Raw genomic sequence first — 19,712 nt, forward strand, 5'->3', positions numbered from 1 at the left:
AGGAAGAGGACATCTAAGTGAACAAATGTTCAGAGGAACATGGAGTGATTCCTGCTGACATCAGAGAGACTTTTTTCATCCACTCAAATAAAGGTGAACTCTATTCTCATTGCCAGCTTCAGGGTTCTTAATGACTAGCCCATATTAGCCAATCAGTAATTGATTTTTGTAGGGAATCTATACTTAAGATGAAAAATAATTTCCATGAGACTTCTAATGAAGACTCTTTTAAAACAGACATGTAAATGTGTCATCAGATTTCCAGATGTTCTATGTAAAGCATTTTGGGGGATACATACAATTTAATAAACCCTCTCTATAAGTCTGGGCCCTTTTGTTCCTGTGAGTTATGCTGCTTGAGTCAGTTGTGTTTATTAACAAATTTATTCCAGTTTATTGCAATTTCATGATATAATGAAATATCTTGCAAACTGATAAAATATAAATGTGAAAAAGAGAGTTGTAATTTCTATGAAAACTAAAAAAAAAACTCAAAGAAGGGAAGTTGCTCAAAAATTGCTGTTGAATTCAATATAAGATTAATTGTAGAAGACTGGAAAAGAAAAATCAGAAGTCTCAGTCTTTACATTTTTAGTCCACTTTAAAGTATCAAAACTCATCACCACAGAAATGAATTATGTATGTGTTTTTTGCCAATTCTAATCAGCAGACTCTTACTCAAAGAAAAAGACTTGGTATGACATTAAAAGAATCGGTAAATGGGGGTACCTGTGAAATTTTAGGGTACAATAAAACATTTTAGTGTGCATTATTTATTTTATGATTCTTCACTTTAAACTGACTTTTTAAACTAATCAAGAAGCCACTGGCCAACTATACATACAGTATTAACTGCACTGTATTTGGGAAGTGCCACACTTGCTCCTTTTGGGCTTACCAAATGAATCATTTCATGAGAGGTTTTGCACAGGAAGAGCTTAATGGTTGTGTGGTCTTTGGACTTTCTACTCCCATCATATGAGGTGAAATGGTAGGAACCTTCTCCAGAGTAACTCAATGGTCAAAAACTTTTGAAGGAAAATGGCAGCTTCACCACCAGTATTCTGATTTTCCAGTGTACAGAATCCCAACCTTTATAACACCCCAATAAACACGACAGCCACCCCAACAGCAAAGGAAAACGTAAACCTGTCTTTGTGGAGGATTTAAGGAAATGGTTCTGACAATTTCCTTTGATGATCTGAGTCTTAACCTGGATCTATGACCTCAGCTGCAGCTTTATCCAAGGGCGACCTCCCTTGCAATACAGAAATGTCATAAAAGAGGTACACCAAAATGAAGTTAATGGTACTTCTACATTGTTTAAAAAACAGAATAAAGTTTAAAAGAAGCACAGTATTCATGCCATATATAATTACCAATTTAATATAGTGTTATTTTGAGAACTATAAGCCAGCCAAAAAGATATAAATACAGATACAAACTTTATGACTAACTTCACCATTGTCTTTGGAATTTATACAGTTATTACAACAGGAATGAATAACTTTGGGGACTGACTTCAGATAACACCACATTTAATCCTGCATTTCCCTCATTATTCTCTTTCTTGCTGTGTGCAAATAAGGAAAAATGAGAGACAACAAAGGTGCAGTAGCATGAAACAGTTGGGATAGAGCAGAACCCCAGAGTCTGCAGCCTCCACAAAGAGTTATATTAAAGGAAAGACAGTCTTCCAGTCACCGGGGATAAATAATCACCAAAATGATGAATAGTCGTAGTATCTTCCTTTTTTTAACATAAAGAGTGACAATTTACTTTAAAAAAAAAACCCACATCCACTGAAAATTCACACAGAGGTATCCACAAAAAAATAATAATAATTTAAATCAAAAGTATTTTGAGCCTGGTGGGGAGAGGATGAATTACTTCACTAATTACTATGCAGTATATTTTTAGCTTTAATTATTTTTACCGCATTTCTCAAAGGACATATTTCTTCCTGAAGCACAGTTGTTGAAGCAAACATTTATCTTTATTGTTTCATAGGAAACAGGCAGAAGTCCCAACCAGCTACTGCGATTCTGTAAAATCAGCTACAGGAGAATTTTGCTTAATTTATACTTTTGCCCCAAGCTGTGCCTTAGGATCTGCTTTATTTTTTTGTTTGAACTTGACAGAAAATAGTGTGTTAGAATGAAAGAAACTTAAAAAGATACGGGTACATTTCCCTTCCACCAATATTTTTCAGGCAAACTTACTACTCTTCTCTTCCCTTTAAGAATGCCACCTGAAATCATGACACACTAATTAATTATTGAAGATAAACAGAATTTATTGGCTTGAATGTCCATTGAAAGAACACGCCTTTTTAAAAAAATGACACTTCCTCAATTCAAAAATAATGCGTGTTCATTGTGAAACTTCTGGAACACAAAGGAAAGAATAAAGAAAGAAATTAAACCATAATCTCACTAACCAGAGATAAGCAGTGTAAACATTTGGATAAACTGGCTTGCAGTGAAAAAAATATAATTCCTTATTAAATCTTTCAAAATGCTTTCTATTTCTTAATAAAAACTTCTTTCTCACAATAATGAGCTTTGTTTCAATTATTCCTCTGGGGATCATATTTCTTGAACTCTTTGGGAAAGAGAACTTGATGTGAATAGTTTAAAATTTTTCCCATATTGGATATTAAATAACAAGTCCTAAAGTCTAAAAGATTTTGCTTGATGACCAAATATACTTATGTAGAACACTATTCAAAAGGATAACTTTAAAAAATTAGGTCAGTTACTTTAAGAATGACAATTTTAAACTAAACCTTGAGACAATCCAAGAAGGGTGCTTCAGTGAAATGTGTGCTTCGTTTGGTACACATATTTGGGAGCGTGTCCCAAAGTGGAACAGCATCAGAAGAGTCAACCAAACGTGGGACACACTGCAGAGGCATGGAAACCTCTTGGGAACACGTCTGTGAGCTCACATGGGGAGATTCTGAGGCTGTGTTTAGGCATCAGGTCTTCACTCCTTCCAGGTTAAACACGTTTATTATCTGAGATCTTGTAGGGCAGACCTTCTTTTTTGGGGGGAGGGGAAAGGCCATCTTGAAAATCAGAGTTGCAGTTGGGGTAACTAAAAGCAATACAGATGGCTGCTGATAATGTAGAACTTAAATTTGAATCTAAAATCATCTCTGGGGCTTCCCAGGTGGTGCAGTGGTAAAGAATCTGCCTGCCAACACAGGAGATGCAAGAGACACAATTTCGATCCCTGGGTTGGGACAATCTCCTGCAGGAGGAAATGGCAATCCACTCCAGCATTCTTGCCTGGAAAATCCCACGGACAGGGGAGCCTGGTGGGCTACAGTCCATGGGGTTGCAAACAGTCAGACATGACTGAACAGAACACGCAGTAAAATCATCTCTAAAGCCATGCATGGTATATTCTCTTCCAGTAGATAAGTACAAAGAGAGTGTCAGGGCTGCTCATGTTTAAGATGTTAAAACATTAAAAAATATACTATATATACACGTATGTACGACTGAGCGACTAAACTGATGTATATACATACCTTGTTAACATATTCCCAACAGAGTAATTAAATGAATTCTCACTTTTTTAAAAATTTAACACAATGATCAGAGTATTTTACTTCTATTCTCAAAAGTTTTTATATAAATCCTTTTAGATAATGGGAAGCCTAGACTGGGAAGAATTCATTGGAGTAAATATCCTATGAATTTACGAGAATATTTTTTATAACCAATTCCTATAGGTCTGTATATATGTATTTAACTGTGTCACTTCATTACATAATGTGTAGCAATGGAAATTTTTATAAGAAAACACCGAAAGTTAGAAGCAAAGTAGACTTATAACAGACTTGAACAAAGAGCCAAAAAATTTGGAGTCCAAGATCTATACCACCTCCAAAGAGATGGTCACTATCAAGAGAAACAAGGTCTCTATATACTGGGAGGGGTGAGTGAAATAAACAAGGGCCTGAAAAGCACAGACACCAGCTGCAGCTTACTTGAGGGCCGTTCTGTAGTGGTAGATGGCTTCCCTGTTCCGACCCTGGTCCTTCAGGAAATTGGCATAGTTGTAGTGAACCTTGGCATTGTGGGGCAGAGTTTGAACTCCAGACCTAAAAGTTAATACATTAAAAAAAAATGAGTAACAAAGAGTACTGCTTAGGAATGTTGCCAGTTTCTTTCATGTTTTAATCACAGATTTACGAACCTGTATTTGAAATGTTCATTGCATCCACCAAAGCCTCTTCCAAAACTTGTGGACCTTATGAGTTACTAAACATGCTTCTGTGGAAAACAGTGAAGGTTGTGCACAGTTATGCACAAGCAAAATACACTAACTGCACGTGAAGCAGAGGAGCAGGAAGTAGTGAGAGATGATTCTTCGGGGGGACAACCATGCATGCTCAGGTCGACTCAGCTTTTTCCTTTTTCCTTCCTTCTTTCACTTATAGCCTTCCTCTTTTTTAAAAAAATCGAGATTGTCTATAAAAATAAATCATTACAAGAAGGATGACTGTAGACTAGCTTCCCTACTAAGGTTTGTTGGAAATACACATTTCTCATGTACTAAGCCAGGGCTAATTTTATTTAAAGGCAGGTGCAATTATTAATAAATATTCTACAAGTTGGAGGTAAGGAAAGGAGGTTTGGCTCAGAAAAGTTAAAAATTTCTTAAGTCATGAGTGTATTAGTCTGCTCAGACTGGCAAAACAAAATACCTGGGGAGCCCCAGAAGGTAACACTGAAGTTTTGAAGGTGATACAAGTCACTTGTAACTGCACCACAAATTCACCTTGCACAAGATCAGCCTGGTAGTAAGTACCAAGAATGGGATTCTGACCCAAGGAATTTGCTTCTAGAGTCTCTCTCTGTTCCCTCACCTGCAAGGAGGTGACAAGGAGGTGGCAGGGAAGTGACAAAGGTAGATGGGTTTGGGAGCTATCTGGGAAGAAAACTCCAGAACTTATGTAGGTTAAATGTGGGAGGGGAACAGGCTAAGGGTGAGAGGAAGGAGACATGATGACAACCTAATTTCTGGGCAATTGTATTTCAAGTGCAGTACCTCTTCTAGGTAAGAACACTAGGGAAATTCCATACAAGTGTTAAAGCTGTTAGGGAAATATGTCAGGGTATTGTCACCTTTGTTGAGCTTTTGTTGAAATAGCCCCTATTTAATGTTATAAGCCAATAAAAATTGTTTTTAATTTTAAAATAAAGAAAAATGTGCAAAGGCAAACATAAATGAAAGAAAAAAAAATTAACAGCCCCTTAGGACCAGCAAAGACTGTCCCATTTAAAATCCACTGGCTGGCTCCTTGAGGATCTCTTCAGAGGACAGAATGTACCGGGAGTGTGTGAAGCTAGAGACCAACCCAAGGGCAACATCCTGGGAAAGCAGCAGACTCCACCTTATGTGGAGCTGCTGAGGTGAGGTCAAATGCATGGCCCTAGCTACCTCTTCTTGGCCCTGCACATCCCGGTGACTTATTTCACTATTCTTTCCCTTCCCAGCAAAAGGCAGGAAGTTTAGTCTCTAGAGGGCTTCCCAGGTGGCACTAGTGGTAAAGAACCTGCTTGCCAATGTAGGAGATGTAAGATACTTGGGTTCAATCCCTGAGTCGGGAAGACCCCTGGAGAAGGGCATGGCAACCCCCTCCAGTATTCTTGCCTGGAGAATCCCATGAACAGAGGAGTCTGGTGGGCTACACTTCATGGGGTTGCAAAGAGTCGGACACTGAAGCGACTTAGCACGCACTCATGTTACTCCCTAAAGAACTGAATCAGAGAGCTCCTGCATTCAGAAACAACAGGTACAGCTGAGGGCCAGTAGAGATGTACCTCCAAAGTAGGTTAAGTGACAATATGCATTCTGAACAGTGGATCCTCCTAACCCTGTGGTATCCATGCAAAGCTCTACACACTGGCAGCCAGGATTGGACTCTCAGGGAGGAGACTGGAGGAATCCTCTCACTGGAAAATGACTAACCCAAAACAAAAGATTTACAAATGCTACCATTTGGGTGCTCCAGTGAAACCATCAATCTCTTCAATCACCCCCACAGTACAGCTCACTAGCTAACAAACAAAACTAGAATTTTAATGTAACATTTCAAATGGACATTACCCAAAGTATATTTAGTCACAGGGCAGGACCAAGGTCAGAGTGATAGTGATGGCTTCTTAAAAATTTAATTTTTATACAGGAAAATGTCTGATTTTTCTCTCCAAAACTACACAGTGCATGGTACAGGGAAATTTTAAAGATAACTTTGATTTCAGCATAGATATAACTGTAATATTTATTGGAATTGATCCTTCCTTCTATGCAATTAGCATAGCCGCTCTATTATGTTTCACCCAAGTTCAGTCTGTGAAAGCACATCCTTGTGAAGATGAGGGCATTGTTCGGGGATGGCAGCAGGAAGTAGTAACACTCGTAGCAGGCGAGCGGGTGTGGGTGGAGACACTGCAATCCTGTGACTCTGCTGCTTTTCCCATTGCTATTTCCCAATGTTGTTTTTGACCTTTACATTCTCTACGTAATCTTTTCCTGCTTTGTTTTTCCAGTCTCTCATTTTACAACGAACAGTTTATGAAAAAAGAAAGATAAACTAGCCAAAGGCAAAACTTTCCGTGTCACTGAGTGGCCAGTCTGCCCCTCCTTCCCGGGCCAGCCTCCTCAGCTTGTGACTCGGACGTAGTCATTTAGTCGTCCCAACTGTCTTAATAGAATGTGCAGCCTTACACATACTTACTCCACAAGGAAATGTAGGATTCATGAGTTATGGTGCTGGATCTCAAACCCTATTAATGACTGCTGTTGCTGCTACTGTTTAGTTGCTAAGTCGTGTCTGACTCTTTGCGATCCCATGGACTGTAGCCTGCCAGGCTTCTCTCTCCATGGGATTTCCCAGGTAAGAATACTGGAGCAGATTGCCATTTCCTTCTCCAGGGATTGAACCCACATCTCCTGCGTTTCTTGCATTGGCAAGCGAATTCTTTATCACTGAGTCACCAGGGAAGCCCTATTAATAACTACAACAAGGATTATGAATAAAAGCCTCCCTCTGAATGCAGGGTCTGTATTCATGCACTTTACATTTCTGCCTCACACCTCTCATTTGCAGAAGACTTGAAAAAGACCAGAGATATCAAGACACTTCTCTCAGGTATCTCTCCAAGTTTGTAGAACGTTTGTTTTGTTGATATTACTGGAACAATAAGTCAGGAAAACCATCTCCAAATTCCTGATTAGAAAGCAAACACTTTTTAAAAACAAGTAGTGTTCGGCCAGAGGTTAACAGGAAAGGAAAGGAAGAATTTGTGGTTCTCCTCGATTGTGACCCTATTTAACCTAAGGTTTCCAACACCACACTCAGGATGGCCAGTGCTTACGCAGGCTCATTTTAAATCAAGCGCTGAGCTAAGCATCCACTTCCAAGGGCTATCTCCTTTCCTCCCTTCAACAACCCATCAGATGGGTAGTATACTGTACCTCCCATATTGTAGTTGAGGAAATTGAAGCTCAGAGAGATGAAGACCATTTTCTAAGGTTACAGACTGAGTAAATAGTTGAGCAGAGATTTCAACCAAGGCCAATATAAGGTCAGAATCATTCCTGAAGTTGGTCAATATTGGATAAACCTAAAAGGTACCACAAGATACTAGGTACATTAGAATGTCACTGTGACTATGTTTATATCATTGATAAACAAACTACAGCCTGATGGGCCACAGACACATCCATGGGTTTACCCTTTTACAAAAATGTCTTCGGCCTCTTTCCCGAGGTAACAGCAGAGTAGCTGCAAAAGAGACGAGAGGGCCCACAAAGCCTCAAATATTTATAGTCTGGCTTTTACAAAGGAATCTGCCAATCTCTGGTTTCTGTTCTCTGCCCTGAGAGATCTGCTTATCTTTCTGGCTCAGCAATTCCAGAGGAAGAAAAAGAAATGTTTTCTACAGAAAGGGAGGAAGATCTAGGCCATAAATTCTTAAGGGTGGTCCATGGATCATTTAAACAGCTCATGAGTGGGATTCAGAGAGAACCCAAACTGGATGCAAAACAAAATATGCTATCTTTGTCATTCTAGGCATTTTGAAAATTTGGGGGATAGGAAGAAAATATTTAATCAAATTGCGTTATTTTGGTACAATTTCCTTCAAACACACATAAGAGTCTGGGGTATCACTCAGTTCAGCTGGACGTATGCAGTTTCTATCTCCTCAGATTAGATAGCAGAATAATTTCCTGTTCTAAGAGATTAAAGAAAATGTACCTTGCAACTATGATTACAAATATCTCTCACTCTGTATCCATCTGTCTCTCTCTCTGTCTGTCTGTCTCTGTTTACATTGGGCTTAGATTAAGTTAGACAATATAAAGCAAAATATAGGTGTGGTGAAGTATATACATTCTTTGGCTTTTACATTAGATTTGGGTTCAAATCCTGGCTCCTCCTTTCACAGCTATCTGACTTGGACAAACTACTCTCTCTCTGAGCCCTTGGTGAGGCACAAGGATTGGATTCTTATGCTTTTGTGTGAGAGGTTTTCAAGAATCGATGTACAAAGATATGAGACAGCTTTGCATTGGTATCTCCTAAAAATACATCATTCAGTGCCATCTTTTTTGTGGGAGGAGGCCTTAGCTGGAAACACTGGAACTTGACTGAAATTTGGATTTTCTCTAACACAAAGGTCTGTCCTAAGATATTCTGTAAGATTGCTCATAGTATTGCCAAGCAAAACCACTCCATACAGTTAGAGAGGTCTCGAAACCATATGACCTGGGATGGTCAATGAGTTTACAGTTTGGAAGAGAGGAGAAAACAGAATCAGGACCTCTGTAAGGACATCAGCTTATCTAGAACTTTTTCTTACTCAGTGGGCCAGCTCTTGGTTTTGACCATTGCAGCTACTTGAGGTTTTCCTCATCCTACCATACCGAGCTCAGGCCCACAAGAGAATAGTCCTTGAAGGCTTGGGTTGATTACAGTCACCTGCCTACACTTATACAGTGTCCTGCCCTTCCTCTTGTCTACCACCTGCTTTGTTGTTGTTTAGCTGCTAAGTTGTGTCCAGTTGTTTGCGACCCCGTGGACTGTAGCCCACCAGGCTCCTCTGTCCATGGGATTGCCCAGGCAGGAATACTGGAGTGGGCTGCCATTTCCTTCTCCAGGGAATCTTCCTGACCCAGGGATTGAACCCATATCTCCTGCACTGGCAGGCAGATTCTTACCAGTGAGCCACCAGGGAAGATCCTACCACCTGCTACATTATATTAAAATGTGTTCATGTGTCTGACTCCCATCCAGACTTCGGGCTCCTCTAGTCTCTCCCACAACCCACTTCTCACTCATGTCCTAGAACACAATGCAGAGCAATAACCTTACACAGTGTTTATCATACTGCCCTGGGCACCTTTTAACACACTCTTTTATTCTTATAAATACACCAGAAGATGCACGTGTGTACTAAGTCACTTCAGTCGTGTCTGACTCTTTGTGACCCTATGGATTGTAGCCCACTAGGCTCCTCTGTCCATGGGTTTCTCCAGGCAGGAATACTGGTATGGGTTGCCATGCCCTCCTCCAGGGGATCTTCTCTGGAGGGATTGTCTTAGAGATCTTCCCTAGGGATCAAACCACCCACCTCTCTTATGTCTCCTGCATTGGTAGATGGGTTCTTTACCACTAGTGCCACCTGGGAAGCCCCTAACAGAAAATTATTAAAAAAATTTTTTAATGAAATTTAGATGATTTACAATGTTGTGTTAGTTTCAGGTGTACAACAAAATGATTCAGGCCATTTCCTTCTCCAGAGGATATTCCCAACCCAAGGATCAAACCTGCATCTCCTGTGTCTCCTGCATTGCAGGCTTCAGATTCTTTACCTGCTAAGCCATTAGTGAAACCATATATATATATATATACATACACACACACACACACACGTATATATAAAATTATGGTTTAACACAAGATATTGAATAAATATACTGAATAGTTCCCTATGCTATACAGTAGATCCTTGTTGGCTATCTGTTTCACATAAAGAAGTGTATATATGTTAATTCCAAATTCCTAAATTTTAAAATAAAGATACTAAGGCATGAAGTGGTTGAGTAACTCACCCAGGATCACATAGCTATTAAACAGTGGAACTTGGAGCAAAGCCAAAAAGCCTAATTCCAGACTCCACACCAACTACTAATCCTATCATGACTCAAAGATTCCTGGTAAATGTTCAACTAATTTGAACATTGCTCAGGAAAGATGAATATATACAAACATCTGGTCTTGAAGGAAAAAGAAAAAACTTAAAGTCTCAAATTCTTAAAAGTTTTCTCAGAATATAAATAAATTATAATAGGTAAAGTTTTCTAAAACCTATTGATAGCTTTGATTTGCATATTACACAAAACTCCATTCGATTAGCAAAGGACTCTCAGACACAAAGCTTTTTTATGTACATATGTGGAGTGTTTTAGTAATCAACTGCTCACTTCCTACATGCTCCCATCTAAAAAACCAGAAGCCTCTGCATGCAAGGTCAATGAGCGTTTTGCTCTTTTGTTTTCCCTTTTTAAAATTGCTGGCATCAGTTGTATAGGGATTGAACACTAACTTGTTATCCTTGAGATAAACCACTGTCTGCCAGAATCCATCCCCAGAGTTGCTCTGATTAAGCAGTAAACATCATTATAAAATGCAATCACTCTTAGTACCTGTACTCAAGAAGGTTTAACATAGGGCAGAACCATTTAAACATTTTTCATAAAATCACTGACTACTGAAACTGAAAGAAAAAATGAATTAAGTCAACAGAAACCAGGAGGAAGTTATATTCCTGAACTTCCATGCCCTTGTGTTTACAGAATGACCTCAGCACTGGGCAGTAAGAGGGAACGAGTTCACTGTCATCTGTAAGCACTGCACTGAAGTCAGGGGTATGACAGGAACAGAACAGGCTCTGCAGCCTAAAAATGAAAAACAATTCATAGAAAAGGAAAAAAAAAAAAAAAAAAAAACAGAGCAACAGGTCCCTACAGTACCCATGGAAATAATGATGGTGATAATGATAATGACAATGACAATAAATGACATGTAATAATAAATAAAGACATGCATGCCAAATTACATTTTTTTCTATTAAAAAAGTTAAATTGCCAAGTAGCAAAATCAGATATATTGTTTTAAGTGGACTTCCTGTGGAGAATTTGCTTTTGCTGTGTTATCTCAGAGGAAGCCAGCTTCCCTCCCCTCACCCCCATGGAAGTTAGAGGAGAGTCTTTGACCAGTTCTGTCATCTCAGTGCCCTGATGAGGGACAAAGGGCAAGCACGTGACCTAAGTTCAGGCTCAGTTAGAAGACTTTATCTTCCTGGAACTGTGATGTGAAGAGAGAAAACTGGAGTAAGTTTGTTGCTCCTGCTGCTAAGTCGCTCCATTCATTCCTCTGCAAGTTTTCACATCCCCTCAAGACAGACTATTCAGACAACCAGTCTGCTACACACCAGCTTCCTCACTTGCTCCCCAATTCTGTGTGCTCCCCTATGTTCTTCCTATATTTTCTCATTTTAAAAAGTAATCCCGACACTTCATTCATTCATTTACCCTCCATTCATTCCTTTGCAAGTATTCAGGTCCCCTCAAGACAGACTATTCGAACAACCAGCCTGCTACACACTTTCAGTCGTTTGCCTCCAAAGAATAAGTGTAGGGTACCAGGTGATCAGGGAACCAAATAAAACCACATTGACTGAACTGGCCAACTGGGCCACAAGTGAGGACAGAAGCAGGAAGCAGGCAAAAACTAGGAACTCCTAGAGACTGGGAAATACTCATGGGAGGTCAGGTGTAGCTGAGCCAGGAGCCCAGGTGAAGGTTGCCTGGGCTGTGGTATCAATGAGACAAATCAAGTGCAGAAACACAGCATGATGAGTGACCCAAAGGATGTTTATACTTTAGACATTTAGGACATTGTTATATTGGTGGCTCAGATGGTAAAGAATCTGCCTGCATTGCAGGAGACCTGGCTTCAGTCCCTGGGTTGGGAAGATCCCCTGGAAAAGGGAGTGGCTACCCACTCCATTATACTTGCCTGGAGAATCTCTTGAACAGAGGAGCCTGGCAGGCTACAGTCAATGGCAACAGTCAATGGTTGAAAAGAGGCAAACACGACTAAGTGACTAACACTTCACTATATTCTGAAACAGCTTCTACACCATATAAAAACCTACCAGGAGATGAGAAACCGTTTCCTGTTCACAATTAATGTTCAAAATAAAGCAACTGGATCACAGATCACGACTTAATGTCCTGAAACATTTTAAAGAAAATGTACTGCATTTCTCTTCCTTCTTGCTGTGTACTCACCTTTCCCATTCACTCAGCTGAACAATGGAATTAGACTTATTGCTTCATTTTGTTTATAGCTGATTTTACAGCCCAGCTTATCATTAAGACTTTCCATCTCAATTCACAGACCCCCCAAAGCTTCCCGTGATCCTTATTTTCATCAATTTACTTAGAATGAGCTCCCATAAAACTTAATACACTATTTAAAAAAACTGAAGTTAAAACCCAAAATAAAAGGACATCTTCCATTTATAACTTCACTGAAAAACACTTCTGGAGTAGTAAATATCACTAGATGTCACCTGATTCGTTTGGAAACAAATACATAAGCAAAGAAATAATGGGAAGAGATTCACTTTTATCCCTCTAGTCATACCTGAATAGGGACTCTCTCGATAGCCAAATTTCATTCTGTTTCACGGTTTTCCAGGAGAAAAGCAGCAGTAGCAGCACTGTGGACACACTCAGGGCGGTGGCTCCCCAACGATGGAGCCACGCACACAGCTTGCTCAGTCCGTGCACGAAAAGAATGCAGTAGCCCATGCTGGAAAAGAAAGTGGAGAAGCAGGTGAGTCTGAGACTGTGACGGAGGCCTCTGAGCATTCCATCCCATGCAACTAACTTTCAAACAGAGCCTGTGCTATGATAGAAAAACAGACACAACCTCCCTGTCAGATACATTTCCACATCAATGCTCCAGTGGGCTCCACTAGCACATTTGCTAGTTCTCTGTCCAAGTGTGGAGAAGCACAGGTTCATCTTGTAGGCTCCTGCTCCTAGATTTCATCAGCTCACATATCCAGAAAAGCCCATCCTGTATGCTCTTGGGTCTTGACTGGACCCTCTAAACCAATGTCCCTCGTGCTCCTAACATTGTATAAACCTTCTGGCACCATGTTTCAAATTTGGGCCCTGAGGCTTGAGAGAGACAGTCCCTGGAGGACTATCAGATCTTGAAAGGGATTCTGGTCACCAAGGAGCATTGAGTTTGGTCTCCAGAAACATGCCACCTAGTAAGTCCCCACTCTGGCAAAAGTCCTTACGACTTTCCTTCCTGTGGGAAGGAAAATCCTCTCACAGGCCAACTCTAGAGCCTGGCAGCTTGGAGCTCATCATGGACAAGCTTCATTGATCTGATTCTCATGCTGACTGTAGCCTGGCTTTCCCAAGAGACAAGAAGAATCCTGGAGTAGAACTCTGGCACATTGCGGTCACATTTCTGAAAGCTTTAGCCTGGTGGATGGAACATGTTCCTTCCCATCATCTATGCACCCACAGAGAGGCTTCCTGCCTCCTGACTGGCCTCAGAAAAACACAAACATTTAGCTTGTACATTTCAGTCATTTTTTTCCTAAGATGACAATATAAATTATTACAGAATATTTTAACAACGAAGGGAGCTTGTATAAAGAAATCCTATATGAGTCAGACACTAATACTATAAGAAACCTTAAATCAATACATCTCATTTACTTTGCTCAACTATTTATTTGTTCTCTTACTAGTATATGACAGGCAGTATGCTGGGCACTAAAAATACAATATAGGTAAAACACAGAATATATACGTCTCACTGTTACAGGCACCAAGAACATATTAGCGGAAAATACAATCATTCCTCTCCTCCTAGAACTCATATGGAAGGAAAAAACAGCCAACAGGCAAGTAAAACACAGAGCGCTGCTGCTGCTGCTGCTAAGTCGCTTCAGTCATGTCCAACTCTGTGGGACCCCATAGACAGCAACCCACCAGGCTCCCCCGTCCCTGGGATTCTCCAGGCAAGAACACTGGAGTGGGTTGCCATTTCCTCCTCCAATGCATGAAAGTGAAAAGTGAAAGTGAAGTCACTCAGTCGTGTCCGACTCTTCGCAACCCCGTGGACTACAGCCTACCAGGCTCCTCCGTCCATGGGATTTTCCCAGGCAAGAGTACTGGAGTGGGGTGCCATAGCCTTCTCCGAAAACACAGGATAGATCACACAGAATACAATACATTAAGCAGAGAAGAATCAAGTAGGAAAGAAAAGGCGGAGACCAGGCTGAGGCGGGGAAGATGAGCTGTTCATAGGGATGGTTAGGGAAGGCCTAACTGAAAAGGTGACATGTGGACCAGGTACTGAAATGCAGGAGGTGCACTCTGAAGGCACCCATGTCCCCAAGACCAGCTGTCTTCTCCCCCTGCCTTCATAAAGCAGCACCACGGAGGACCAATGTTTATTGAGCACATCTGATATGCCGAGCACATTCTTGGCAGGAAGTCAGCTCATCCTCACATCCCTGGGGTTCACTATTAGCAGCGCTGAATTTCTGATACCGAAGAAGAGAGACAAAGATATTTGCTGAATTTGGTCATGCGGCTCATGCACAAAACACCAGGAATTCTGGATTCCAGAGTCCACACTCCATCTGCTGTCCTGACATTGGGGTTCTGCCTTGACTGGTGGATGCCTGTGTTCCTCACACCTTATCACACAGCTTCGCCTACTTCCTTCCCAAGCACTCCATTCACGAAATCTCAATGGTCGTTAACAGTTTCCTTGTAGGAAACAGAGCTGCCATCTGGCAGAGCAGTGGGGAAGTGAAACACTAGGATCCCAACAACTCCAGAGGAACGTGGCAGAATACAAGGATGACTAAGATAACAGCAGCCAAATGAACTATTTTATACGTTTGCACACTTGTTGAGTGTTTCCTACACGTCAGTTCAGTTCAGTTCAATACACGTCAGGTGCTGTGCTAAGAGCTTTATGTGGACCTGTCCACAATATCTGTAGGGCTTGGAACAAGGGTAGTACTGGCTTTAAATATATTATCTAATTAAAAAACTTAATCTTCAGTATCTTCAACTTCATAAATGAAGAAACTAGAGATTTTGTTGTTGTTCAGTTGCTAAGTTGTGTCTGACTCTTTGCAACTCCATGGACTGCAGCACACCAGGCTTGCCTGTCCTTCACTATCTTCCAGAGTTTGCTAAAACTTATGTCCAATGAGTTGATGATGCCATCCAACCATCTCGTCCTCTGTTGTCCCCTTCTCCTCCTGCCCTCAATCTTTCCTAGCATCAGGGTCTTTCTCAATGAGTCAGCTCTTCACATCAGGTGGCCAAAGTATTGGAGCTTCAGCTTCAACATCAGTCCTTCCAATGAAAATTTAGGGTTGATTTCTTTTAGGATTGACCAGTTTGATCTCTTTGCTGTCCAAGGGACTCTCAAGAGTCTTAGAGAATTTAAATAACTTGTCCACAGCTCCAAAAGCTAGGAAGAGAGTCAGATCAGAAGTCCCATGGCCCTAACATTCTGCTGTAATACAGGAGTTGGCACACTTTTTCTGTAAGGGGCCAGAGAGTAAATATTTCAGGCCATATGGCCTCTGTCCTTCCTACTCAACTCTATCTTTGTAGCAGGAAAGCAGCCATTGACACTTATGTAAACGAATGAGCATGGCTGTGTTCCAACAAAATGTATTTATAAAAACAGGCGGTGGGCCAGATTCTACTCACAGGCCTGTCGTTGAGCCTTGCTACGGCCAACACGAAGGGGAACAGCGCTCCTTCCACTCAGCACAGGCCTTGGGATCAAGTAACACAGTCATTTTCTTTTCAGAAGTCCTTGTGCTGACATATGGTTTAAAGAAATGTTAAGCCATATAAAATAATCTCCATTTAGGTTTGCAAATTTCTCAGAGGATATCACATTCTTAAGAACTTGAACACAATATCAGAGATTAAGATGCTTCTCTATTATGACATTTCATCTTTCAACATCTGCTTTACTGCAGCTCTCAGCTGCAGGGGGTACGAATGCTCTCTTCATTGCTGGGGCAGCAAAAGCCCTCATTTTGAAACTGGAAAAATCAAGCAAATGAGAAACTACATACTTTTTTGGCCTCCAGGGAAATGAAGCCAGACTCCATTTTGGTCTGGCTAATCTGTTGAAGGAAAATGTGGACTCTGACTAGAGATGGCCACAGAGAGTCCAAAAGAGTCAGTGCAAACCATTGACAGCTAACAACATCATAACCTGGAGAACCAAGAACCCAACTGGCTGTGGAATGGCTCAGCTCAGTAGAGAGGCATTTTCAAAGCACGCTTGAGAAGCACCACGGCTGTCCCAGAGAAGAAAACATAGAAATGCTCTCTCATTCACAGGCCACAGGTATCTCCAATTTTGAATGGATTTTATTGACAAGCTGCTCAGCATGCAGCACTTGTAGTAACTAAAGAAATTTACATCTCTCCCTTAAAAGATGCAAATCCAAAGAGAGCTGAATAGGCAATCTGAATCAACAATGTCTTTCCTTTCAAATTAGAATAAAAAAATGTTTACACCCGTTGTTTGAGAACTTTGTGAGCAGTTAATCATCCTGCAAATAGTACAAATGTACTTTCAGGAACCTTAAGGGGAAGAAGTTCTTAAGTGATAAAAGTAACAACATTTTCCCTTCCCATTTACATCAACCTGGAGAGATGACAATTTTCTATGACTGGGCCAAGCATTTAATGAAATTTGCTTTAGTTTCACTTTTTGTTTAATTATAGTCAGCAAAGAGAATCTTTCAGCTGTTAAGGTAGAACTGAAATTCTACCTTTTAACTTAACAAGCTCAAATTACCCACTGAGCGTACCTATAAGTAGCATTAATGATATAAGACAGACACATTCTTTCTATTTTATTACTCTAAAAAATTCCCAACTTTAGACTGTTTAAGTGAAACACATCCCTGATTAACTTCACATTGATCTGTTGAATCCCCATCTGGAAATTTATCTGACCTTAAGATCTTATTCCGGTCTCATGAATGCTGACCCCAAATGGTTAAACAATAAAGCCCTGGAACCTTGGACCCAAAACAAGTGTTTGATGCTCTAGCAAAGGAAACAACAGGAGTCAATGGTGGCTCCTCAGCTCAGATTGAACCCAGAAGCTGGCAGTTCCATGAACCCAGACTCATCAGTGTCCCAATTTATTGCCATTTCATTTATTATCTCAAACACTTGATGGATGGGGAAATATCCCCAAAGATGGAATGTATCTGGATGTGAAAGTTTATTCATAGTCTAGAGAAAGACTAGACTTGTGTATTTCCTTAGCTCTGCATCCCAGGGGTGCTAGTCTAGGCTTATTAATGTTCTTAATTAATAAGAGAAGCTTCTTAATGTTTATTCTGTCACCTCCACTGGCTTTGTTCATAGTAATGTCTCCTAAGGCCCACTTGACTTCACACTACAGAATGTCCGGCTCTAGGTGAGTGACCACACCATTGTGGTTATCTGGGTCATTAAGATCTTTCCTATATAATTCTGTGTATTCTTGCCACCTCTTCTTAATCTCTCTGCTTCTTAGGTCCTTACTGTTTCTGTCCTTTATCGTGCCCATCCTTGCATGAAATGTTCTCTTGATATCTTCAGTTTTCTTGACAAACACATCCACAATTGAGTGATGTTTCTGCTTTGGCCCAGCTGCTTCATTCTTTCTGGAGGTATTAATAATTCCCCTCTGCTTTTCCCCAGTAGCATATTGGACACCTTCTGACCTGGGGGGAGAGTCTCATCTTCAGTGTCACATCTTTTTCCCTTTTCATTGGGTTCTCATGGCATGAATATTGGAGTGGATTGCCATTTCCTTCTGCAGTGGACCACGTTTTGTAAGAACTCTGCACTATGATCCATTGGTCTTGGGTGGTCCTGCACAGCATGGCTCATAGCTCTGCTGAGTTACGCATCCCCCTTTGCCATGACAAGCCTTTGATCCATGAAGCGAAGTTGTTTGTACTACAATTACCTTGAAAGGCTGTTGCATGGAGTAAATGAAATAACACATGGATGTGTTCTCTGAACTGAATACAGGTATCAGTGTTCTCAAGGACAATGTCTATCTGTTCATGTGTGTATTTAGTACACTATTACATCAATTAGGGTTAATAGCAAGGAGAGATAAGAAAGCCTTCCTCAGTGATCAGTGCAAAGAAATAGAGGAAAATAATAGAATGGGAAAGACTAGAGATCTCTTCAAGAAAATTAGAGATAACAAGGGAACATTTCATGCAAAGATGGGATCAATAAAGGACAGAAATGGTATGGACCTAACAGAAGCAGAAGATATTAAGAAGAGGTGGCAAGAATATACAGAAGAACTGTACAAAAAAGATTTTCACAACCCAGATAATCATGATGGTGTGATCACTCACCTAGAGCCAGACATTCTGGAATGTGAAGTCAAGTGGGCCTTAGGAAACATCAATATAAAGCTAGTGGAAGTGATGGCATTCCAGTTGAGCTATTTCAAATCCTGAAAGATGATGCTGTGAAAGTGCTGAACTCAGTATGTCAGCAAATTTGGAAAACTCAGCAGTGGCCACAGGGCTGGAAAAGGGCAGTTTTCATTCCAATCCCAAAGAAAGGCAATGCCAAAGAATGCTCAAACTACCACACAATTGCACTCATCTCACACACTAGTAAAGTAATGCTCAAAATTCTCCAAGCCAGGCTTCAGCAATATGTGAACCGTGAACTTCCTGATGTTCAAGCTGGTTTTAGAAAAGGCAGAGGAACCAGAGATCAAATTGCCAACATCGGCTGGATCATTGAAAAAGCAAGAGAATTCCAGAAAAATATCTATTTCTGCTTTATTAACTATGCCAAAGCCTTTGACTGTGTGGATCCAAACAAACTGTGGAAAAATCTGAAAGAGATGAGAATACCAGACCACCTGACCTGCCTCTTGAAAAGTCTGTATGCAAGTCAGGAAGCAACAGTTAGAACCAGACATGTAACAACAAACTGGTTCCAAATCGGGAAAGGAGTATGTCAAGGCTGTATATTGTCACCCTGCTTATTTAACTTATATGCAGAGTACATCATGAGAAATGCTGTGCTGGTTGAAGCACAAGCTGGAATCAAGATTGCCAGGAGAAATATCAATAACCTCAGATATGCAGATGACACCACCCTTATGGCAGAAAGTGAAGACGAACTAAAGAGCCTCTTGATGAAAGTGAAAGAGGAGAGTGAAAAGGTGGTTTAAAGCTAAAGATTCAGAAAACAAAGATCATGGCATCTGGTCCCATCACTTCCTGGCAAATAGATAGGAAACAGTGGAAACAGTGGCTGACTTTATCCCTTGGACTGCGAGAAGATCCAACCAGTCCATCCTAAAGGAGATTAGTCCTAAGTGTTCATTGGAAGGGCTGATGTTGAAGCTGAAATTCCAATATTTGGCCACCCGATGTGAAGACCTGACTCATTTGAAAAGACCCTGATGCTGGGAAAGATTGAAGGCGGGAGGAGAAGGGTATGACAGAGGATGAGATGGTTGGATGGCATCATCGACTCAATGGACATGAGTTTGGGTA

The 19,712-nt window shown here is 40.7% G+C and overlaps 1 protein-coding gene across 2 annotated transcripts in view; it reads right to left on the reverse strand.

Moving 5' to 3' along the window:
• The window catches only part of TMTC1 (transmembrane O-mannosyltransferase targeting cadherins 1), a 305,981-nt gene that overhangs the window by 81,408 nt on the left and 204,861 nt on the right, over positions 1-19,712 (reverse strand). The window contains exons 10-11 of one of the 2 annotated variants that reach the window (XM_055572975.1): positions 12,740-12,907; positions 4,001-4,114 (exon numbers count right to left, since the gene is read on the reverse strand). In XM_055572975.1, coding sequence (XP_055428950.1) covers positions 4,001-4,114; positions 12,740-12,907 — 282 coding nt within the window. The remainder of the gene's footprint in view (positions 1-4,000; positions 4,115-12,739; positions 12,908-19,712) is intronic. The other variant, XM_055572983.1, reaches the window with a different exon arrangement.

The sequence above is a fragment of the Bubalus kerabau genome, chromosome 1 (assembly GCF_029407905.1).
Source record: "Bubalus kerabau isolate K-KA32 ecotype Philippines breed swamp buffalo chromosome 1, PCC_UOA_SB_1v2, whole genome shotgun sequence".
Taxonomy (NCBI): Eukaryota; Metazoa; Chordata; class Mammalia; order Artiodactyla; family Bovidae; genus Bubalus; species Bubalus kerabau.